This window comes from Gymnoscopelus braueri, assembly GCF_963280865.1.
Source record: "Gymnoscopelus braueri genome assembly, chromosome: 3".
Classification (NCBI taxonomy): Eukaryota; Metazoa; Chordata; class Actinopteri; order Myctophiformes; family Myctophidae; genus Gymnoscopelus; species Gymnoscopelus braueri.
The window spans coordinates 54,031,595-54,057,532 of NC_137612.1; the positions used below are offsets into that span (position 1 = coordinate 54,031,595).

Genomic DNA, 25,938 nt, shown 5'->3' on the forward strand with positions numbered 1-25,938 from the left:
TTTCCATCTACAGGCTGTTACTGTTCAAGTCTGGTCAAGTACATCATTTCCAGGTCATATCTCTAATAATCAACCGTATACCATTATTATTAATAGGTATAAAAGATGAACTTTCCCACATAACAACTCCCGCTGTATCTCTGAAACTGTTCCTGTTTGCTTGCTGTTTGTAGGAAGATCTGTGTTCACTGTAAGTGTCGTCGCGAGGAGCATGCAGTGACGGTCATGCCTGTGGAGATGGAGAAGACCGTGACCAAGCTCATGTACGACTTCCAGAGGAACTCCACCTCAGACGACGACTCGGGGTGTGCCCTGGAGGAGTACGCCTGGGTCCCGCCCGGGCTCAAACCCGAACAGGTAACACCGCACACAGCGCATTACCCATTCTCACACAAACACCCACACACATCACACTCACTCTAGAGGAGTGGTTCTCAAACCTTCTTGGCACCAGGTCACCTTCAAATAACCTTTTTCATCCACGGCACCCTTGAATTACATTGCTACTTACTTACTTATAGGACCCTCCATTTATGTCATATTACGGTACTTAAAAATGTATATATATCCGCCTAAGATACAGTATGTCACGAGAAAACTTGACAGAGTATCAATTTCCATTGGGGCAGGTTGAAAATAATTCTATACTTGACGTTTAACCACTCTGGGTGGAACATTCGTAAGAGATTTGGTGTAGGTCCAAAAGTGATATGGATCAATTCCAAATATTATCAAAACATTCTGAGGCACCCCTGGACTGGTGTCACGGCACCCTAGGGTGCCACGGCACCCACTTTGAGAAACCCTGCTCTAGAGGAGTGCTAGATTTTTCTTTTGATGACCATATGTAACACTCTGCACGAATGTAATCTCCCGCAGTTTTCCAATATTGTCTGGTAAGATTGGAGCATGTGGCTCTGCGGTGCTATATTTAGACTACTGTCTCTCCATCATGTCTAGGTGTAAATGTCTCCTATCTACCATATGTGCTGTCTGCTGTGTACAGCATACGGTTTGCTCCTTCTTATCAGGATTGCACATATATGGGGATATCATTCAATCCCTTGTTTGTGCTCTTAGGGGGGACTGCTAACCTAAGAAGTATGAAGGGTGTCAAAGTACTTTGTATTGTTGAGAAACACACAGCTGAGGTATTTCTGCTCGCAGGCTAGCTTCCTTAGTTATTGGTTAGATATTTCCACTTGTGTCTCGCTGTACATGAGATGTTGACACAGACCTCACCCAAACATGGATTATTCATCTCCATATTTAATCAACCCATTAAGACCGGGAACGCATCTGTGTGTAATTTTTAGATGTCTTTGGCTATTAAAAAAATAGCAGATCTACATGTTCATAGCGCCCCAGATGCAAAGATTTGAGTTACAAATATTTGCTTTAAAAAATATATATATATTCAAAGATTTGACAAATGTTCATGATTCCCCCCCCCCCCCCCCAAAATAGCCAAAAGAAATCTTAAAAAAGGACACACAGATGCGTTCCCACAGATGTCTTAAAAGGTTAATTAAGTAGGACAAACTAATATTGCCATGTCACTGTAATGCTCTGCTGGCCAGTTATTCTGAAATAAACAGCAAGGGGATAACAAGGATTATGTGGCTCCAGTGGTCATATGAATCTCCGATTTGTTCCGCTGGCAAAATGTTTACTGTGGTCTTCATTTCGACGGGCCTCAAGTCGACTCGGCTAAGCCTGCGTAATACGCAAACATATTATATGGCCCCATGCGCATACTAACCAAATCCCCGGGTTTACAAGGCTCAGTTGGACCATAGGTGTACACGTGTGGGGAGGGTCTCCTGCTTTTTATAGGACAATGAAAGCTTTTTATGGATGGCGGTTTCATTTCCTTGGATGCGCTGAGAGCAAGCCTTATTGCCTGAGCAATGGGGCTGGTCAATATGCTGTTAGTTCGGCCCCTGCTTTCGCCCTCGCAGCGCTGAGCGCAGCTATTTCTCATCCCTCCCCGCTGGGGTCATTCTTGTCTGACCCCTCCAAGTCAATTAGGTTCTCGTCTAGCAGGGGGACGTGGCCACTGGAACGGCCTCGCTGAAACGGTACCTCTGCTATACCGGGGTTTATAGCGCCAGAAGAAAGGAATGCCGCGGGGTACTAAAGAATAATGATGTTTGATTCATTAATTGCATTGGTTAGATACTCAAATAATTGTAGTAAAAGTACAATATTTGCCTCTGAAATGTAGTGGAGTATAAGTAAGAGTATTGGAAATGGGAAATACTCAAGTGAAGTACAAATACTTCAACATTGTACTTAAGTACAGTACTTGAGTAAATGTACTTAGTTACTTTACACCACTGCAATCAGTAGGAGCATAAAAAAAAGGACTGGCCCAGAAGCAACGTCTTTTATCGCCTCATGCTTTGTAAAGCTACAATCTGTACGTTTTTATGTCACTCCTGCAGATGACAGTATGGCGGGATCTAGTGTCCAATCTGCTGAAATCACCTCCTTCAACTAACTTTACTGACATTGTCAACCAGTCTGTGTCCTACCTGACACCACAGTCTAAATATCGCAATGGAAGAGTAGCAGTTATGTTGTATGAAGAACACACTCTGCCATACAGATTGGTTAAAATAAAGTTGTTTCCATTATTCACAGTCCCGGACTGTAGCTTTAACGCAACGGAGATAGGCCACCAACAATAGGCAGAGTGTTCCATAAATGGCACACATGACAATAGCGTCTATTGTGTTCCAAGTGGCATCCATAGCCAGAGCCGTTCCTAGTTCTCCAACACCAAGTACAAGTCATTCAAGCTGTGGAAACATGTTGTTGACCTCTCTCGCTTTGGAGCGGAAGAGCGTCTGCTGAGGGGCTTTTCAACGCCCTCCTGTAGCTGCAAGAAACAAGGACACGGAGAGAGCGAGAGAGGAGAAACTGTGAATATGAGCTAATCTCCAGGATCTGAATGCTAGGTTTAGGTTACCCCCACTGGGAGCAAAGCCTCCGCGCTCCGTGTAGAGTAGTCTGCTTTTCAGTCTCTGCTGGTATCAAATCGTGCCTCTGTAACAGGAGATTTAAGACCCCGAACTGCGGCATTCAATCAAATCCTGTCCGCTGGATTATGACGGATAACTCAAACATTGCTGCTTGGAGGCCAGGGAGTAATATTCATGTGCCCTCCAACTGTGTGCGCACGCGTTCCGATTCGCATCAAACAAAACAGCCGTTACTGAAAAGAAGGTATTGTTTTCCATTTAACCCATTAAGACCGTGAAAGAATCTGTGTCTTTTTTAGATTTCTTTGGCTATTCAAAAATAGCTGATCTACAAGCTCATAGTGCGAGTGCCGCGCTATGAGCTTGTAGATCTGCAATTTTTTTTAAAATCTTGGATCTTGAGCAAATCTTTGAATATATATATATTTTTAAAGATTTTTAACTCAAATATTTGTTTCTGGGGGATTCTACAAATGTCTTCTAAATTCTAACAGTTTTTTGAAAAAACATAATGCTGCTGTAATATCAGTGGTTCTGAAACTTTTTCATGTCAAGGACCACCCAAAATCATATGAATTTTGGCCGCGGCCCCCCATCTCAAAATATTTTGTTCCAAGGACCCCCAGAAGTTGTAACAGAGTAAAAAGTGTTCGCTATGGAAAAATAGATATTCAAAGATTTGCACACATTTTCACGATAAACATTTTTTTTTGAAGATCTACAAGCTCATAGCGCGGCAAGAGCTTGTAGATCTGCTATTTTTGAATAGCCAAAGAAATCTTAAAATGACAGATGCGTTCCCGGTCTTAAAGGGTTAATAAATCTTCACCTCCGATTGCGTTTCATAAGCCTATCCCTGTAACACAGAACTCAATGAAATAATTCCCCCCTGTGTGCATCCAGCACCGCATTCCACCCGTATCTCCTTAAAGATGGCCTTTATTGAGTCCGGTGGCGGAGTTATTGGGCCGCAGCCCGAGCCCCGAGCCTGTGCCAATAACGCCGTATTCTCTTTCCTCATCTGTCCTTTCCCCCCCTCCATCGCTGTCTAATAAAAAAACGCAGGAAGTTGCCAGGATACGGCTAGCGGAGGGCCAAGAATGTCACCGACGAGTGGGCCCTGTCGCTGATAGTCTATCTCTCTCTCTGCTGGGAGATAATACGAAGCTGTGGTTTGCTGTAGAGTCCATATATCGACTCGTTTCGAGATGTAGCATTAGAAAAGGAACATTGTGTTTGCGGGCACACAATCATGTAGAGACCAGGCCTTATCAGGTTGGTGGAGAAGAAGGAGAACTGATTGAACATTCTTATTGTTGATTTCACAATGGTAACATGGCTATTGAAAGTTATAGACTGGCGGAATTGAAAGGTTATTATATATCTCTGCTGTCAGGCAGGAACCAGCTATAACTCCAAAATGTTCATTTTTCAGGAAATGAAAAAAAAGTGGAGTTAGGAGGTTTTGTTCATCATTGATAAGAACAGCTGAATGGACCTCCAAGCTCACAATGAGGTCGGAGGTCAAAAGGGGGTGGAGCCTGGAGTCTGCTAAACCAGGTTTAGAAGAAAGTTTGAGGATCCAATGGAGTTAGCTGGTTTTGTCAGAAGCGCTTTTTAATGCTTTTCATTGGTTCAATTTTCTTTTTTTACCAACACACAGACGTAAAGGGTCCGCAAGCTCGTCCGCAAGATCCGCAAGCTCGAAACGTGTCGCTTCGCGCCGCGTTTTGAGCTTGCGGATCTGCTACTTTTGATGCTTTTCAATCCTGAAAAGTAGACATATGAGGTTTATGATCAAGTAGAGCGTTAATGTGCGAAAAAACACAAACAGTTAGAATATGAAGATAAGAGGTTTCTGCCCGACGGCAACGACATGAAGTTTTACATGGAAAAACATGACTAAAGTATTTGTTGACTTAGACCAAACCGACCAATTAAAATCGATTAATGGTCTATGAGTGGACATAGCTGCATAGAATAGAGCCTTACCTGCTGGGTCACTTGAGCTTACCCCTGACCTCACGCACCACGTCATCTCCTCTCGGTATTCCTCGAAATTGCTCGCTGCTCCACATGTTTTGCTGTTACTACTGGCTGGTTACTACTGGCTGGTTTCCCTCTCATAATATTACATCTAGTGTGACCAATATAAACGCTCCGAAGTGGCTCGTTGAGAGCGTCAGGACCGCTTGTGTCATCTCTCCTGTCTGTCTGCCTCTCTGCCTGTCTGCCTGTCTGTCTGTCTGTCTGTCTGTCTGGCCGGTGGAAGGCAATAGAAACCAGCTGTACGCGGAGCCTTCACCCCTGTCAGTCACCCTCGGCCCGCTCCGTGCTGTGAAGCCCTGCCATTTGCTTTAGCTTTTAAAAACACGCCTTTCTGTACAGTGGAGAGTTTTCGCTTCGTCTTCAGTTTCGTCTGCTTTCGATTACAGTTATTATCACAAGCTGCTTCTCCTGGCTCTCTCGCCAAGGCTGTGTGTGTGTGTGTGTGTGTGTGTGTGTGTGTGTGTGTGTGTGTGTGTGTGTGTGTGTGTGTGTGTGTGTGTGTGTGTGTGTGTGTGTGTGTGTGTGTGTGTGTGTGTGTGTGTGTGTGTGTGTGTGTGTGTGTGTGTGTGTGTGTGTATTTTCCTTTAGAACTTTGCTCAGGGCAGTGTGTCTTTCACCCCTAGAGTGTAAGCCTGTTATTGTTGGAAGTATGTTGCCTGATTTATCTTTGTGTGTGTGTGTGTATACAAGTCTTTTAACACTACATCTGTATGTGGTTGTACATGGCTGCAAGTGTGTGTGCGTGCGTGTGCGACTGCACGTGCGCACTTGTGAGAGAGAGACTGTTTCTTCACGTGCATAATATCAGAGCTCTGTGATTTATCGGTTCTTGACCATTGAGTTGTTTTTCGGGGGCTATCCAGAGACCCCCCCCCCCCGCTCCCCGGCCCCCACCCAGTGCCCCAAGCTATGCTGCTGGACACAGATCCGTCACCCCCCCGCCAACACCAGTGGAAGCCAACAAAAGCAGAGCATGAGGAATTGGGTTACACTGAGAACAAGAGGCCCCCGCAACCTGGACCGGCTATAAATTCACTCCCAACAACAAACATGTTGACATCGCGCAATTTTCATGAAAATGTAGACGGCCCGTTCATTGCCCCCGACGCCAAGCGTGATGCAAAAGCCCCGGGCGAGAGCACGGCTTTGAAATGTGAGGATTTGGGAAAAACGCAGCAATGGTTGTGAATGCGGTCCATCGCACAGTTGTTTTTCTGCTGTGTGTTCTTCCCTGTGTGCGTGTGTGTAGTTTTTTGCTATGTTCTGAACCGTATCGATTATTTGAGTAGTGTGTTTTTGCCTGTAGTGTGTGTGTGTAATGTGTATATATATAAATGTATATATGACTTTGAATGGTAGAGACGGCTTTGCCAAGGACAGATGTGATGAGTTTCCGTCAGTAGATCCATTCATTAGAAAGATAGGCCATTAAGATTGGCTTGGCTCTAACCCTAGTCGGCACCTATTGATCGTTTCTCTCTCTCCTTAACCGCTGCAAAGAATACGCTGTTTGAAAATGTTCGCCTTTAACTCCCTGCCCACAACAACAGCGTTGCATCCAATCTTTCCAAATTCCTCACCTTCGAACCCCCTGTCCACTCTATACCTCTCGTTCTTTGTTTCGCGTTACCTGTCACCTTCAATACATTTTGACGCTCTATTTTTATCCCTGTGTTCACCTTTCTCCTCATTCTCTCGCTCTCCCCTTCCCTCGACCTTTGTCTTCTTGCTCGGCGTGTAAATCCCATGACTGTCCCCCGACCTCAGTCTTTCTTATGTGACCCGCCGGCCCCCAATTATGCTGTAGCCCTCTGTTACAGTGTAATACAAGCGCTGCATTAAATAACAGGGAGAGGACATTAGTTGTCGGTCCCGTTGTAATGTAAAGAATGTCCAAAGTAATTGGGAACGCTGAGATTAGCATGAATCCCTCCTTGTCACACGTGCACGCCCCATATACATGTATGTTCGCCTGTGCATACATTTTAAATTGTGCGCGTGTGTGTGTGATGGGTCAATAGTGCATTCCTACGTCAATGTGCTGGGTGTGAGGCTAGATTCCATTAAGTCTCCGCAGGCTGACCATAAATCAAAGTGATTGTACGTGTGTGTGTGTGTGTGTGTGTGTGTGTGTGTGTGTGTGTGTGTGTGTGTGTGTGTGTGTGTGTGTGTGTGTGTGTGTGTGTGTGTGTGTGTGTGTGTCTGCCTTTTTACACGTGTGGCTCCACTCGAGCAGTGGTGGAAAAAGTACTCAAATGTTTTACTTAAGTAAAAGTATCAATACTGCCATGTAGAAATACGCCGTTACAAGTAAAAGTCCGGATTTCAAAATGTACTTGAGGAAAAGTGCAAACGTATTGGTATCAAAATGTACTTAAAGTTACAACGGTAGAAAGTACTCATTATGCAGAATGTCCCATTTCACAAAGTTTTCAAATGTTTAAAATGCATAAACACTTTTGAAAATAGTTTTCAAATAATTGTAGAGGAGTAAAAGTACAATATTTGCCTCTGAGATGTAGTGGAGTAGAAGTAAAAGTATTGGAAATTGTAGTCAAGTCAAGTACAAATACCTCAAAATTGTACTTAAGTACTTGAGTACTTAGTTACTTTCCACCACTGCACTCAAGGACTGCAGCTTCAGACCTTTTTTGTCTTGAGTCGTTACATTTGAAAACATGTTGCCAATGTGCATCCTAACTTGCTCTGTTCAGCTCTCATGATAAAGTGCAAGATCGGACTAAACGGCATTAATCCTACAGTCAACAAACTGGGTAAATGGTCAGGCAAATAGAGGGCTAAACAAAAACAAATGAGATGCTACAAAGTAACCAGGATACCAGGTAAACATGAAACCTAGCATCTGTCCAAACAACATAAAGGACATTCCTAGCATTTGTGGACAAGCAAGTAGTATACAGAATGTCTATCTCTTAACCGCCCGAGGCCTATTTTGTACTTTGAAACATGTTCAGAAATTCCCAAACTAGCCGATCTACAAGCTCTCAAAGAATCGCGTTGTGACGTGACGTGTTGTGGGCCGGTAGACATTCCTGTAACATTCCTAGCATTTGTGGACAAGCAAACAGTATTGTCTATCCCTTAAACCACTTATGACCTGTGTGTCTACCTCTTAACTACTTATACCCTATGTCTATCTCTTAACCACTTAAGCTCACAGCGCATCATGTCGTGACGCGTTGGGGAGCCTAGATCTGCCACTTTCTCTATTGTTTTAAGCCTTTTGAGATTTTTTTTTGCCTATAATCAGTGGTGGAAAAAGTACTCACATTGGTTACTAAAGTAAAAGTATCAATACTGCAGTGTAGAAATGCTCTGTTACAAGTAAAAGTCCAGAATTCAAAATGTACTTGAGTAAAAGTACAAAAGTTTTGGCATCAAAATACACCTAAAGTACTAAAAGTAAAAGTACCCAAATGTCCCCATTTCACAGGTTTCAAATGTATACAAATAGCATAACGTAGCGATGCGACACGTTGTGAGCTTGTAGATCGGCTATTTTCAAATGGCCGAAATGTATATAGAGCTGAAGTGGTCAATGTATGTTTTGTATTAATAATCAAAATCTACAAAGTAACTAGTAACTAAAGTGTTCTAATAATTGTAGTGGAGTAAAAGTAAAAGTACTGGAAATTGCAAATACTCCAGTAAAGCAAAAAAAGAAAAAAAACTCAATTGTATTTAAGTACAGTACTTGAGTAAATGTACTTAGTTACTCTCCACCACTGCCTATAAATGACATGCCCAAATTAGGGTCACCGGGTTGAAAGTGGTGAACTGACCGGCGTCTCCTTGTGTCTCTAACCCTCACCCAGGTTCATCAGTACTACAGCTCCCTGCCCGAGGACAAGGTGCCCTACGTCAACAGTCCAGGAGAGAAGCATCGCATCAAGCAGCTGCTCCACCAGCTTCCCCCCCACGACAATGAGGTGAGACACCATCAAAGACCCTCCTACTAGCCCTGACCCCCGACCAGCCACCACCACCGCCGCCAACTCCCTGCCCTCAGGCAAACTTTCTACTGGTGGTGCAACTTAGTGGTATTTTCACCCGATTCATCCATGGATTGTTTTTCTGGTTATTTTGGGCCATAAAAGTGCGTTAGCCCATTAAGACCGGATGTGTGTCATTTTAAGTTGTCTTTGGCTATTCACAAAATAGCAGATCTACAAGCTCATAGCGCGGCACCCTGCATTCTTTTCTTTTTTTAATCATGAATCTTATTATATATTTTTATACATTATGTACTTTATACATTTTCTGTTGATCAGTTATTCGATTAATCGCGTCACCCATTCTATAAAATCATGTGTACCTCTTCCCTCTCAGCCCGTAGCACTTGTCCTAGCCTTGACGACCTTGCAGGCTTATGCAAAGGCTAAAATGTCATTTAGATAGCATGTTATGTAGACAGATGCCAGGTTCATTTGTAGACCTGGCATCCTATAGTATGTATAGTTTCAAGTTACAGATTATAGATTTTTTAATATTATATTGTTTAGACAGATGATAGGTTCTTGGTTTACCTATGATCCTAGATTACTATTCCTAAGCATTTTAATGTATTGCCTCGTGTTTATCTTGCTTACTGTAAATCGCTCTGGATTACGAGCGTCTGCTAAATGCCTAAATTGTCAATTGTACGCGCACGTTGTCCAGGTGCGCTACTGCAACAGCCTCGACGACGAGGAGAAGCGAGAGCTCAAGCTCTTCAGCAACCAACGGAAGCGGGAGAACCTGGGCCGCGGCAACGTCCGCCCTTTCCCCGTGACGATGACGGGAGCCATCTGTGAACAGGTAACGATGACACAACGATGTGTTCAAGAGATTTCATTTTACACATCATCTCTCACCGTGAAAGGACGGGAATTAAATGACAAAAGCTCCGAAAAAGCGTCGCTTGGTTTCGAAATACCATTTCCGTGCGGCGTCCCGGTGAATCGAGCGTGACGGGATCAAAGCCGCGTCGTTCCGGCCGTGGCGGTGTGACAGGCATTCTGAATAGCGTTCTGCTGCCATTTCTGGCCTTTGTTGTGATATATTAGATGCGGGGGCTCTCTGGTCTCTGGTGACTTATAAAGGGCAACGATATGAACGCTCTCGGCCTCTACAATAGAGCAGTGTGACCTGGTCACTGTCCGCTGCTTCTGACTACCGTTTTGAGAGTCTTGGAAAAAATATATATGTTTGAGCATGCACATTGCTGCTAATATCAGCTGACTGCATTTGTGCTAAAACTTCACCATATATATTTGGTTAAAGCCCAACGTTTTTCGAAACATAGCAAAAATAGCAAATCTACAAGCTCAGCGCATTGCGATGCAGTGAGTTGTGAGCAATATCATAATTTATGATTGAGGGCAGGTAAAAAAAAACACAATTCCAGAAAGTTAGAAGAAAAAATTATTTTAAATCACAAGTTTATCGTGGAAATATCGCCGTATCATGGAAATATATATTATCGACAACGCATTGAGGTCAGCATTCTCTGGCCATTTGTTACAGAAAAGCATCCAGAACAGGCTTGAAGCAGAGTTACTGTAGAGTTCTAGATCAGTGGTTCTCAAAGTGGGATCTGGGGACCCCCAGGGGTCCTTGAGGCGGTTCCAGGAGGTCCCCAGCAAAATCGATCGATATAGGAACCAATTTGGACCTTTGCAGTTCTGTAACTCTGAGAGTGTACAAATGTAACCAAACGGACCCACGGGTCCATTTGGTTCCATTTGTACAGTCGCAGTATAAACCTTTTTACAACTTCAGCCCCATTCAGGTACACACACACACACACACACACACACACACACACACACACACACACACACACACACACACACACACACACACACACACACACACACACACACACACACACACACACACACACACACACACACACACACACACACCCCAGGGGCGAGGGAGCAGATTGTTGTGTATTGATTGCATTCCCCTCCCCCCATGACCTCCCCGCAGACGTATGCCGTGCACCAGTTAGGTAACCTGACTGTAACACTCTCTCTACCTCCCTCCCTCCATCCATTTCCCCACCTCTAAATCTCCCTCCTGACCTTTCTGTCTCTCTTTTTGCTCTTCCTTTCATTTATACCCCCCCTGTCTTTTCCTCTTGCCACCATCTTTCTTCCTTCTTGCCCTCTCATGCACGTCCCCATCTTCATGTTGGACCCCTTCTCCCCCATCATCATCGCCAGTGGTGTAAAGTAACTAAGTACATTTACTCAAGCTGTACTTAACTCATTGACTGCCAGAGTTAAAACCTCGTTCATAGCAGCCCTTGCCAGCGATTTTCGTGTTTTTTTGTTTCGTTATTTAATTCACATATAGAAAGTCTAGCTGGACAGTTGAATCGTTTTGATCGTTCCACCACTAGAGAGCAGCACATACCAGCTTGATCGCCTCTCGATCACACTCGCCCCCCCCCCACACCCACTCACACAGTCAAACACATGAACCGGAAGTGAAATGTCTCAGATTCTGTCATCGGCGAAAATTACGATGTGATACACAACGGGGATGACTGTTCGTCACCCAGACCATAGATTATAGGAGGGGAGGTCTCCGATCGTTTTATATAGCGTGTGAAAAAACGTTTGTTTCCCTATTATGGTCGAAAATGACTGGGGGGAAAAATGTAAAACCGGAAACGGAACCCAAGTCATGAAACCGGATGCAGTGGTGGTTGAAGTAAGTGGAACCTGAAACTTAGCCTGATTCATAACAGAATAGCGTGATCAGAGCATAAAGATCAATAAAGACCATAGATCGCATTAATGCGATCCTGGCGGCCAGGCGGCCAATGAGTTAAGTACACTTTTGAGCATTTTTTTTTTTTCTTTTAGTATTTCCCATTTTTGAATACTTTTACTTCTACTCCACTACATCTCAGAGACGAATATTGTACTTTTACTCCACTACAATTAATTGACAGCTTTAGTTACTAGTTACTTTGCAGATTTAGATTATTATCACGAAACATACATTAACCACTTCAGCCCTATATATATTTCGGCCATTTGAAAATAGCCGATCTAGAAGCTCACAATGCGTCGTGATGCGACGCATTGTGAGCTTGTAGATCTGCTATTTTCAAAAGATGTGTCTACATTACATTACAGTGAAATGGGACATTCTGCACAATTAGTACTTTTGCTTTTGGTACTTTAAGTATATTTTGATGCCAATACTTTTGTACTTTTACTCAAGTACATTTTGATTACCGGACTTTTACTTGTAACAAAGTATTTCTACACTGCAGTATTGATACTTTTTGCTTCAGTAAAAAATGCGAGTACTTTTTCTACTACTGATCATCGCCCCTGTCCATCTTCATATGAACAATTCTCTCCATCACTCTCTCACCCAATTCTCTCCATCCGTCCTCGATATCTCTCCTCGTTGCTCTCCTGACCTTCAGGTCTGTTGGTCAGGCAATGTGTGCAAATCTTTGAATATATATATTTTAAAGCAAACAAAACTGAAATCTTTGCTTCTGGGGGGGGTCCCTGAGACGAAACATTTTGAGATGGGGGTCCGCGGCCAAATACATATAATTTTGGGGGTCCTTGACATGAAAAGGTTTGAGCACCACTGATATAGCAACATACGTTTTTTTTTCAGAAAACCGTTTTAGATTTAGAAGACATTTGTAGAATCGGCCTCGGGTCTTAATTGGTTAACACATGATGATCGCATTAACGCTCTCTCTCTCTCTCTCTCTCTCTCTCTCTCTCTCTCTCTCTCTCTCTCTCTCTCTCTCTCTCTCACCCTTTCAGTGCGGAGGCCAGATAAACGGCGGGGACATCGCGGTGTTTGCGTCGCGGGCGGGCCACGGCGTGTGCTGGCACCCCGGCTGCTTCGTGTGCGGCATCTGCGACGAGCTGCTGGTGGACCTCATCTACTTCTACCAGGAGGGCAAGATCTACTGCGGCCGGCACCACGCCGAGAGGCTCAAACCACGCTGCACGGCCTGCGACGAGGTAACTCGTCTGTCTGCACACGTATAACACACTGCACCGTGGTGCATATCGCCGCTGTCGGGTTGAAACCTTGTACGTCCAAATCCCGTCAAATCCATTATTATAGCGTTGCTGTCGGGCAGAAAAATCTTATCTCCATATTCTAACTTTAGTTTTTTTCCGTAAATCAACGCCCTACTTGATCATACTACAGTGTCACTCAAAAGTAGCAGATCTACAAGCTCGAAACGCGTCGCTTCGCGCCGCGTTTCGAGCTTGTAGATCTGCTACTTAAGCTGTTTTTGAACCCTGAAAAGTAACAGTTTTGGACATATGAGGTTTCCACCCGCCAGAGACCTTAAGTAAAATAGTGAACATAGCCGATCTATAAGCTCACGACGCATCGCATCGCGACACGCTGTGAGGGTATAGATCTGCTATTTTCACTACTTTTGCGTGACGCCCTTGAATGATGAAGTTGGGAATTGATTTATGAAGAAAAACGTAAACGTTTGAAACATGGAGATCGGGAGATAAGGTTTCCTCCCGACCGCAACGACACACACACACACACGCACACGCACACGCACACGCACACGCACACGCACACGCACACACACACACACACACACACACACACACACATACTGTACATGCTGTACATAACATGCATACATACATACATACTGTACATACATACAGTATGCATGTAAGTATGCATGCATACACATAGTGTACATGCATAGATGCATATACATGTAACATACACACTATACATACATGCATGTATATATACATACTGTAAATAACTCTGAGAGTGTACAAATGGATAAATTAACTCTCAGGATTGTACTGTGTATGTATGTACCGTTTGTGTATAATATACATATACACTTTAGGGCTTTCACCAACTAGTCGACTAGTATTAACCACTAGTCGACCTTGTTGGTACTAGTCGAATAGTTGGTAGTTTTTTTCATTGTTTTAATGTCATAGTAATGTCCCATTACTATTATTATTATCCTCCTGCCTTTATTTTTTATCAAAAGGGGGTCAAAAGTATGGCCAATAATAGCCTATTATTGGTCAATAACCCCCTTTTGAGGATCCTTGGAGACGCTGCTGTGGTGCTGTGGTGCTGTGCTGCTGTGCCAGAAGCGCTTCCCTTAAAACGGCATAAAAATAAAGGCAGGAGGATAATAATAATAGTAATGGCATTAAAACAATGGAGAAAAAAATAAAAACATATTTTTACTTTATTTTAGACTAGTCGACTACCACTGCGTCAAATTAGTCGACCAGTAAAAATCTCTAGTAGTGAAAGCCCTAATACACATACTGTAACTATCCGTATTGTAAAAGTGGGGAAATGTGTTACTCTCTCTCACTCACACTGACACACATAGCCTACTTTGAGCCTAGCTTTAATGTGGGACAGTGGCACTGTCACAGCTATTTATAACAGGTGGACACACACACACACACACACACACACACACACACACACACACACACACACACACACACACACACACACACACACACACACACACACACACACACACTCTGTATGTCTGTGTGTCTCTCTCTCTCTCTCTTACTCCTTCATGGGGTCAGCTCTCAGTATCCTGATCTGGCCAGTATGACCCTCTTAAGAGGGTGACAGGGACATGGTGCTTCAGTGGACATGGCACTAAAAGACAAATCAGAGTTTTAATAGCGCCATCATTAAAAGTAAAGGCACCATTAGGGATTCTCCAGATCCCCCACTCCCCATTAGCCACCCCACTGCAGCCAATCGTTGCTGTCGTCGGGCAGAGACCTTGTATCTCCACTTTTCACACTTGTGTTGTTTCTTCGCGAATGAATGCCCTACTTCGCCCTTCAATAGTGTCGTACAGAAGTCGTGGAAATAGCCGATGTACAAGCTGATCGGCTTGAGTTTGATCTGCTTTTTTCACTATTTACATTTAATTATTAACCAATTAAGACCTGGAACGCATCTGTGTCACTTTTTGATTTGAGCTAAAAAAAGCATTATTTTACACTTTGGCTATTCAAAAATAGCAGATCTACAACGAGCTTGTAGATCTACTATTTTTGTAAATTTGTGAAAACTTGTGGAAACCTTTGAATATATACTTTTTAAAGCGAACATTTGTAACTCAAATCTTTGCTTCTGGGGGGTCCCTGGAACAACATATTTTGAGATGGGGGTCCGCGGCCAAATACATATCATTTTAGGGGCCCTTGACATTAAAAAGTTTGAAAACCACTGACATAGCAACATACGTTTTTTCAAAAAACTGTTAGGATTTAGAAGACATTTTGTAGAAACGGAACCTCAGGCCTTAATGGGTTAAAATAAAGACGGAAAAAGGAACGGTTTCATACGAGGTTTCCACCAAACAGCGACGCAGTGACAAAGGATGAGCTAATAACAGCATTGCAGAGCTGAGAAAGTGGGATGGGGGGCGGGTTGGGTGGGTGGATGGATGGATGGGGAAAACCCAAGAATCACCAGCACCCAGCAAAAGCCTTTGTCCTGTTATTCACTGGAATAAGCAGGAAGTGTTTCCCTCTGGGGATTTGTGATAAATGACAAACCCCCCCCACCCCCCCCCTCTCTCTTCTTCTGCTTCTTACCCCCCCGTCTCATCCTCCATGTTTCCTCTTCCAGATCATCTTTGCGGACGAGTGCACCGAGGCGGAGGGCCGCCACTGGCACATGAAGCACTTCTGCTGCTTCGAGTGTGAGACGGTGCTGGGCGGCCAGCGCTACATCATGAAGGAAGGCCGGCCGTACTGCTGCACCTGCTTCGAGTCCCTGTACGCCGAGTACTGCGACTCCTGCGGGGAACACATAGGTACAGCCTTTTACATTTAACCTACTTGAACCCAAGCATCACTATTCTGGGGGGAACATTGGCCTGAAAATGGCAAGCTTGTAGATTGGCTGTTTTCGGGGCGAAGAGGTTTGGTGTAGAGGGGGAAATAGAGCAGATCAAAGTACAGATTAAAAGGTCAAGTGTTATAAGTACAGATGGTTTAAGTGGTTAAATGTCTGAAACATAAACATGAATCCAACATATTAGTAGAAAATATGATTATGTGTAAACAAAAAAATAAGACGAGTGACCCAGTTTTTGGGGGGGAATTAAACAAGTTGGAGGAGACGGCATGTGGCCTATAGCTGATTTGTGGCTTTTTCTTTCCATTTGTTGTACTAATGAGTGATATGTCATCAAATGGCGGCCACCTGTGGTGGCCCACCCCACAGGCAAGGTCACACAGCTCTGGATGATTAGCTTACAGGTGTAGCACAGAAATGTAACATATCACTTAACACATTAAGACCGGGAACGCGTCTGCGTAGCCACTTTAGCCATTATTTTATGCTGTGGCTATTTTTGAAAACTCTTGAAAATGTGTGCAAATCTTTGAATATGTATATTTTTAAAGCAATTCTTTTACTCAAATTTTTGATTCTGGGGGTCCCCGGAACAAAATGTTTTCATATGAGGGTCCGCGGCCAAATACATTTAATTTCGGGGGTCCTTTGACATGAGAACGTTTGAGAACCACTGATATTATGTTAACTGTTAGGATTTAGAAGACATTTGTAGAATTGGTATCTCAGGTCTTAATGGGTTAAAATCTACATGATGTCAGATATCCTATTATTTATAATCTACATTGTAGATCATAGATAACCTCAGGGAAATAATTTACTAACCTAATATTTTCACGAGACAAATACTGTAGTATTGAGCAAACGACTTACAAAGTAGAACAGCCCTAGATATTTTGTTGGGGGGCGTGCTTGTACAGTATGTGTGTGTGTGCTGTGCACCGTGCACCTATAGCCCTCTTCAGGATGCCCAGCTGTGACTTGGCACGTCCCACTCGACAAATTTGCTCTGTAATTATTCGTCAGACAGGATACAGGAAAGTATTTGGCTCGAAAAAAATCCAACTGATTATAAATTGGAACCATCGGAAAACATACTGGAACCAGATGGCAGCCATTAGCAAATAGCTGCTTTTTCTCTCCCCTCCGACAACTCCAAACATACTTAAAATGCAATGTGTTTATACAGCGCTGGGCAAGCTTTGTAATGAGTTTGCCCCTAAACCCAGATAAGTGTTACTGCTGCAGGCTCCGCTTTCTCACCCCTCCCTCTCAGTCAAACACCGACTTGTAATATTGTACTCCGTTCCCATAAAAGTGCCTTTTTAATTAGGACATTTCTAACTCTAGCTCCAGTGTTTTATATGAAGCTCTTGGATAATGATATGGGCTCAGTCAGTATTCCATTCCCTGTGGACAAACGCGCACGCCTCTCTGCAGTGGTGTAAAGTAACTAAGTAGATTTACTCAACTTAAGTTTAATTTTGAGGTATTTGCACTTTACTTGAGTATTTCCAATTTCCAATACTTTTACTTATACTCCACCACATCTCAGAGGCAAATATTGTACTTTTACTCCACTACAATTATTTGAAAACTTTAGTTACTAGTTACTTTGCAGATAAAAAATATTATATTATAAAACATACATTAACCACTTTAGTCCTATTTTATACATAGGCTATTTGAAAATAGCCGATCTACAAGCTCACAACGTGTCGCATCGCAACGCGTTGTGAGCTTGTAGATCTGCTATTTTCAAACATTTTAGTACTTTTACTTTCGGTACTTTAAGTATATTTTGATGCCAATACTTTTGTACTTTTACTCAATTAACATTTTTAACACAGGCCTTTTACCTGAAATAGCGTATTTTTATAATGTGGTATTGCTAGTAATAAATAGTAAAAAATTTGAGAACTTACTTTTTCCACCACCGCCTCTCTTGTCTTTCCCGACAGGCATTGACCAAGGTCAGATGACATACGACGGCCAACACTGGCACGCCACGGAGGGCTGCTTCTGCTGCGCGCGGTGCAAGCGCTCTCTGCTGGGCCGCCCCTTCCTGCCCAAACAGGGCCAGATCTTCTGCTCGCGCTCCTGCAGCCTGGGGGAGGAGCCCAACGGCTCGGACTCCTCGGACTCCGCCTTCCAGAGCGCCCGCTCCACCAGAGAGTCGAGGCGCAGCAGCTCCAAGGCGGGAAAGAGCGGGGGTGGGGGAGGAACGGGCGGGCAGGCCGTGAGGTTCTCCGGCGAGGTGGACCCGCTGTCCTTGCAGATGGATCTCCTCAGCCTCTCCAGTCAGACGCCCAGCTTGAGCCGCGAGCCGCCCGCCTGGCAGAGCCAGGACCAAGGCGCCGCCGACTGCTACCCCTACGAGGTCCGTCGCTCCCAGTCCGATCCCGCCGCCGCGGGCGCCAACCCCACCCCTCTCCAGCTCCTCAGCCAGTGCAACGTCAGGACTGCCTATAATAATAATAATAACCCCGCCTCGTGCGGGCAGAACGGCCAACAGCAGCAGGACCCCAGGATCAAGGAGAACGGAGGCATGATAAAGAGGCCGCCCATCTCGGCCCTGAAGGGCCACTCGCTGAACGAGACCTGGTTCCACCACCAGCCGGGCGGACCGGAGGACTACTATCCGCCCAAGCTGAGGGGCCAGCAGAGCTTCGGCGACATGCCCGTACACCACGGCTCCCAGCATCACAACGGCTTCTCTCCCGACAGGCGCTCGGTCAGCCTGCACGGGTTCCAGAGGGACAGAGACGCGGGGGCTCTGCCGCTGCCGCCGGCGGCCCAGCAGGGGAGAAGCAGGAACCCCATCAACGCACTTAACTTCGCCGAGCAGCTCACGCCTCTGGAGCAGACCCCGAGAGGATCCGTGGAGTCTCTGGCCCTCTCCAACGCTACAGGTTGGTTACAGGAATCTGTCTGTCTGCATGGTCATGGGTTTAGATTTGTCAAGGAGAGATATGGGGAAGATGTTTGAGAATAGGTGTACCGTAGCTCTGGTCCATAGCGTTACAAGGAGTTCTCCCTAGGTGTACCGTGTGTTATGTATTGCTATTGTGATGAGGAAGTTCTGCTGGATTTCATGGTCTTCTCATACCAGCTTACTGTCATGTTGAATTTTGATTTCACTTTTATCCTTCCACTTGAGCAAAACATTAAAAAAATATATATACGATTAACGAAAACTCTTAATTTTCCAGGGAACTCGGCAGACAGGGGGGGCGGCAAGCGGCAGGAGCACCTCTCTCGTTTCTCCATGCCCGACCTGAGCAAAGACTCCGGGATGAACGTGTCGGAGAAGAGCAACATGGGCACCCTCAACTCCTCGGTGCAGTTCCGCAGCTCCGAGTCCCTCCGCAGCCTCACCGCCGGACAGCCCTACATGGAGATGGAGCCCCCCAACAACCCCTCCTCCCGCCAGCAGTACCCCGTGCAGTACTGCGACCCGCCCGGCATGGGCGGCGTGGCACACCTGCCCCCTGGCTTCACCTACCAGGAGGAGGACCGGGTCAGCTTGGTGAGCAGCGCCAACGCGGCCCGCCTGCCGCCCATCGCCGAACGCCGAGACGGCGTCGGAGTCGGAGTCGGAGGAGGCAGGGGAGGAGCAGGGATCCGCATCGAAGACCCCGGGGAGACCCCGCAGAGGCGCCGGCACCACCACCACCACCGCCCCCGGAGGTCCCGCCGCTCCCGCTCCGAGAACGCCCTGCACTTGGCGGCGGAGCGGCGCGAACGCCCCCCGGAGCGGCCGCAGCTGCGCGTCCGCGAGGACTACGACCGCTTCCCGCCGCCGAGAGGCGCCAACAAGGACCAGTTCGGGGGGGGGGTCGTCGGGGGGGGGGGTCGTCCGCGGGGACGGGCGCTACCAGCCGCAGCCCTTCAGGCAGTGCCCCCGGACCACCTCGGACCTGACCCTGCAGAACGCCGGCGCTCACCAACGCCGCGCGCACGGCCTGAGTCAGTACTCGTCCTGGGACGACTACGACGACGAGGACGACGACTGGTGCTCCACCTGCTCCTCGTCCTCCGAGTCGGAGGACGAGGGCTACTTCCTGGGCGAGCCCATCCCCAGGCCCGTCCAGCTGCGCTACCTCAGCAACCAGGAGCTCATGCACAAATACAACGCCAACGGTGGCGGCAATGGTGGCGGCAATGGTGGCGGCAATGGTGGCGGCAGCGGCGTGGGGGGCGGGCCCAGCAGCCGCGGCGGGCAGCTGCACACCCGCAAGCGGCGGAAAAGCAAGAACTGCATTATCTCCTAACATTCTCTCTCCGAACACACACACACACACACACACACACACACACACACACACACACACACACACACACACACACACACACACCGACGTCTGGGCTAAAGGAAATGTCCAGCCTGTGTGTGTGTGTGCGTGTGTGTGTGTGTGTGTGTGTGTGTGTGTGTGTGTGTGTGTGTGTGTGTGTGTGTGTGTGTGTGTGTGTGTGTGTGTACACTAGTATATTTCATCTGAAACTAAAAATGTTTAAAAAAAACAACTTCACTTCTTTTCAGTGTTGATGAGTGTTGAGTGTCGTGTGGTCGACAGTGGTATACTTACTGAAGTCGGGTAAACAGTGTAAAAGCACCAATGTTTGCATGTTTATCCATCTAATGCAGGGGTCTTCAACGGTGGGGTTCCGGGACCCCTAGGGGTTGCTCAGAGTTACTACAGGGGGGGACACCAAATCATTTTAACATTAACCACTTCAACTCCAGCATCCCTTTTCTGAGGAGAACATTAGCAAAGAAAAATAGCAGATCCGCAAGCTCACAACGCCTCGCGCTGCGAGGCGTTGTGAGCTTGTAGAACGGCTATTTTTGGCAAAGCGGTTTGGTGTGGAGGGAAAAAGGAGCAGACTAAGTACAGAGGGAAAGGTCAGGTTTACTAGGTATTGAGGGTTTAAGTGGTTAAATGCCTGAAAATACACATCAAACATGAATCCAACACTGATGACAGTGCTGTCAAAAAAGTCTATGAAGCTATCTATGAAGAAGTTTAATCTGCAACATTTTTATACAATATGTAGTGGGGGGGGAGGGGGGTCGCTGCTTAATCTCTCTCTCTCTCTGCTAAGGGGGTCCTTGGCCTGAAAAACGTTGAAGACCCCTGATCTAACGTGTCAGAAATACTCCTGAGTGTTTTGCGGCTAACAGTTCACGCGCAAATCCTATAGTCAAGGCAAAAATGCTTCTGAAAGCCAATGCAGTGCAGTTAATATACAATAACGTCCTTTCCATGCAGAAAGCCGTGTTTATAAGGTACAAGGCACATTAGTACAGTCCCGCTTTTTTTCATGCGTATAGTGTGGTTTTAGATGATAGGATATACTGTGCTATTGTATTCGGTTCATAGTGATGTACATAGGTAAATGAATGAATAAATTCACTTAAGTTAAGGAAGTCAATGTAAATATGATTGTACAGTAAAATGAGGCCCCACATATTTTTATATTTTGTATGGATAGAATCATTTATGTATTGAATATCTATAATGTAGAGGTAGAAGACCATGACAAACACAACGCATGCATTGCTTCATTTGGCTGACCTGATCCTGCAGTTGGAATAAAAAGAGTATTTCAGAGAGATCTTGAGAGTGACGTGTCGTGTTTGAGAGAGAGTGTGTGTGTGTGTGTGTGTGTGTGTGTGTGTGTGCGTGTGTGTGTGTGTGTGTGTGTGTGTGTGTGTGTGTGTGTGTGTGTGTGTGTGTGTGTGAGAGCACGAATAATGCATGTGGTGTGCACGAGAGTGTGTAAGAGACTGGTCTCCCTGCTATCTGTCATCTTCGCCATCTGTCTAATGCATAATGAATGAGAATGTCAACAGAGGTTGAAGGAGTCACTCTTCAATGGCCTACTAACCAGAATAGATACAATAGATAGATAGATAGATAGATAGATAGATAGATAGATAGATGATGGTGCGTTCAGTGACTTCAGAATTATCATCCTTAGGCGCTCGGGTGGTGCAGTGGTAAAGTCCCTGCCCTCCACCGAAGAGGTTGTGGGTTCGAAATCCACCGTGATGCATCCGGCTTTGTTCGGGCGTCTATGCGAACACAATTGGCCCGTGTTATGGGGAGGGAAGCCGGGCGGGGGGAGGGTGATATCGGTCATTGCTCGTATACTCCTACGGGCTGGGGGGGGCGGTACCTGTCAGCGGGGAGTGTTGGGCGGGAGGAGTGGGTCGAAAGCTCTACGACGTCCTCCCGGTGGGGGCTCCTCACTGGCAGGTGAGTCAGTAGGATATGCGACAGGTGGGACGACGCAGAAATGTGTGTGGGTCAACCGGCACGACGACTAAATTGGGGAGAAAAAAGGGGGTAAAAAAAAGCTACTCAAGGAAAAAGAATGATCGTCCTTGAAACTTCTCAAAGTCCACACGTTAACCCTTATCTATTGTATTAGTAGGCATGGCAGGTTGAGGTGGCGATTGTAAGGGGTTAAGGCGCTCGGCGCACCGCAAATTGGATTCCCTCTGACGTCCATGTGGTCGGGGGGGATTACTGTCGCCAATGTCTCCCACCCCAATAATCCACACGCACGCTTGGAGCCCAGGTATTCTAACCTCAGCCTCTTGATTAGAGGCGATGGGGCACTAATGCTGTTGACATGAACTGGCACATTAGTGGGTTTACTTCGCCCCTATAGCCTCGACTCCGCGCCATGTGTTCCAGTTTTCGTGTTTACTTTGGGATAATCAAATAACTCCCCGAAGGGGGGGGGAGGGCTGCTCATTTAGTTCAGCCTTGTTATGACAATAACAGCTGCATAAACATACGCGATACATCATGTCACTCCCGCCGATGGGGCGGTGTGGGCGTACGGGCCCCGCCCGACTCGGGAGTGAATCCTCAAAAACCTTTAACGAGTGCAGCTGAGACAGACATGGAATGTTTATCGCGGTGATCGTTTTTCTAAATTAATGAGATCACTCAAGAATGAGACAAACATACACCCAAGCAAAGCTGTATACTTTCAATCACAGTTCTGCTGGTTGCATCTGGGTCTCTAGATACAAAGGTTTGCCTTTTTCTCAAGTCACAAACCAGGCAGTTTGTATCAATGTATCCCACACACCTCTTCATGGTTTTTATCCACTTAACCTCAACGTGTGTGTGTGTGTGTGTGTGTGTGTGTGTGTGTGTGTGTGTGTGTGTGTGTGTGTGTGTGTGTGTGTGTGTATTTCAGTTGGGACAATGCAGTATATTATCGTGATAGTGACTGATATTGTCTGTCATGATATGAATGTTGTCTTTCCCTGGTTTAATGACTTCAGCCCTATTTTTAGATAAATAATTTTTAAAAAGATGTTCGGAAATAGCAGATCTACAAGCTCACAACACATCGATGCGTTGTGAGTCGGGAGATCTGCTATTTTCACTTTAAAGATTTTTTTTTAGGAAAAAAGATCATCGTCCCAATACGATGTTATGGCCCCCACAATATCAATATTCAGGTATTTGGTCAAAAGCATTGTGATCATTAGATTTTGTCCATATCGCCCGGAGCCCTAAATTCCAGTATGGTGCGTGAGAGAGTACAGTCTGTAAAGTGTAGAGTGTGTGTGTGTGTGTGTGTGTGTGTGTGTGTGTGTGTGTGTGTGTGTGTGTGTGTGTGTGTGTGCGCGCGCGTGCGTGCGCGCGCTGCGTGTGTGTTCCATGTGTTTAATTAAAAGCAAGTGGAGGACATACAGTGAAGCGGGGGTGCCACAGATTGCAGCCATATGCTTTGTGGGCCGTGCCATATTATCCAAGGTATCGGGGGGGGGGGGGGGGGTTAATCCCTGAGTCGTGTTGAAGCACCCAGTATAAGTGACAGTGTGCCGTTGTCCGGCTCAGGACTCCTCAGGGAAAATCTAATCCACGAGTGGTTATAGGAGGTTAAACCGGACACACGCAAAAGAGCGTTCATATACTGTATATCAGCGATGGGAAAAGTACTCACATTTGTTACTTAAGTAGAAGTACCAATACTGCAACGTAGGTATATACTCTGTTATAAGTCAAAGTCAGGAATTCAATATTTACTTGAGTAAAAGTACAAAAGTATTGGTATCAAAATGTACTAAAAGTACCAAAAATAGAAAGTACTCATTATGCGGACTCGCGATGCGACGCATTGTGAGCTTGTAGATCGGCTATTTTCAAATGGCCGAAATGTATATGAGGCTGAAGTGGGTAATGTATGTTATGTAATAATAATCCAAATCTACAAAGTAACTAGTAACTAAATACGTTTTCAAATAAATGTAGTGGAGTAAAAGTATGCTATTTGTCTCTGAGATGTAGTTGAGTGGAAGTAAAAGTATAGAGAATTGGAAATACTGGAAAAAAAAATACTTCCAAATTCCAAAGTACAGTACTTGAGTACATAGAGTATACCAACATAGAGTATAGTGTATGCAGGGTATCTGCACATTTCTAAAGTTCAAAATTTACGTAAGAAAGAGGCAAACATTGTGAAAATATCCGATCTACAAGCCCTTGCAGTAACTTTCCGCTTCTACCCCGGATTTGAACCCAGTTTCCTGTGCAAGTGCTGACATGTTTACCATTGAGCTAATAGAGCCTGGCTGCTTGCTCAGGGGATAAATTGAATCTTGACCATTAGGTAAAATTTTTTGTCAGATCCTGTGTCTAGGTGAGACATGACCTTTGACACAATCTAAATGTCTCAATAGAAGAGCAGGGAGACTAAATACAACCACCCCAATTGTATAAGTTATATTGTATTAACAAAATTACATTTTATTCAAAAAAAAATAAGTAATAGTATTAATACCAGAATGTCGAAATACTCCGTTACATGTTAAAGTCCTGTATTCAAAATGTATTGACATCAAAATATACAAAAGTAAAAGTACTCATTATAGAGAATGTGGCATTCACAAGTTTTCAAAACATATACTGGTAAATAATCTTTTGAAAATAGCAGATCTACAAGCTCACAACGCGGCGCAATGTGATGTATTGTGAGCTTGTTGATCGGCTATTTTCAAATAGACTAAATATATATAGGGCTGAAGTGGTTAGGGTAGGTGATATTTTTGTGTTAAAATAAGTATTATATATTATATTCCGACAGTACTCATTGTTTTAGAGTGTTTGTTCAGTAACAGGAGTCTCCAGATGTCTTTCCAGCTCTTGATTAAACAGAAAATGCATGTTTAGTCGCGATAGCAATTTTATCCAATCAGGATCAGGATGGAGAACTCAGTCAGGATACAGATTAAACAAGTGAAATTGGAAGTGATGACACAAAGAAATGAGCTGACAAAATTGGAACTGGAACACTCTAAAATAGTAGCTGATAAATGAGTACTCTCTCCTGATTGGCTGAAAGTTTGTCACCTACCCCAAAATGTATTTTCTGTTCCTTAAACTGAGCTGGAGAGACGGGGAGACTCCTGTTAATGAACAAACACTCTGTAGCAATGAGTACTATCACAATATAATGCTTTAACCTAAGAATATCACTTACCCTAATGTATGTTTTGTAGTAATAATCAAAATCTACAAAGTAACTTGTAACTAAAGTTTTCAAATAATTATAGGGGAGTAATAATTAGGTCTACATTCTCTGAGATGTAGTGGAGTAGAAGTATTGAAAAATGGAAATACTCCAGTAGGCCTACAGTAAAAAAAAAAAAAGGCCCACCTCAGAATTGTACTTAAGTACAGTACTTGACTAGATGTACTTTCCACCGCTGCTGTTACGATGGCCTTTGAAACGACAAATACTCCTGGGGTTTGATTTAACTCAGAGAGTGTACAAATGTAACCAAATGGAGCCCGTTACATTTGCACACTCTCTAGAGTTGCAAATGGATAAGTTAATGGATCTTTTTTTCATAAAGTGGTTTCTGCACAATGGAGAGATGGAGAGCTTAAACCCTGAGCTGTGAGATGCTGTGTATCTGCTTAATGGCATGTGACCCTCGCCACCCCCAGCAAGCTTGCAGCTT

General features: G+C 44.9%; 1 protein-coding gene across 1 annotated transcript; it reads left to right on the forward strand.

Annotated features, from left to right (window-relative positions):
- The first annotated feature begins 178 nt into the window (after positions 1-178).
- On the forward strand, positions 179-20,291 carry prickle2b (prickle homolog 2b). Its single transcript, XM_080424278.1, is given in 8 exon segments — positions 179-357; positions 8,873-8,986; positions 9,717-9,854; positions 12,848-13,051; positions 15,711-15,897; positions 17,903-18,853; positions 19,154-19,775; positions 19,777-20,291. Coding segments are annotated over 8 exon segments (2,787 nt in total). The 5' UTR covers positions 179-225; the 3' UTR covers positions 20,216-20,291.
- The last annotated feature ends 5,647 nt before the right edge of the window (positions 20,292-25,938 follow it).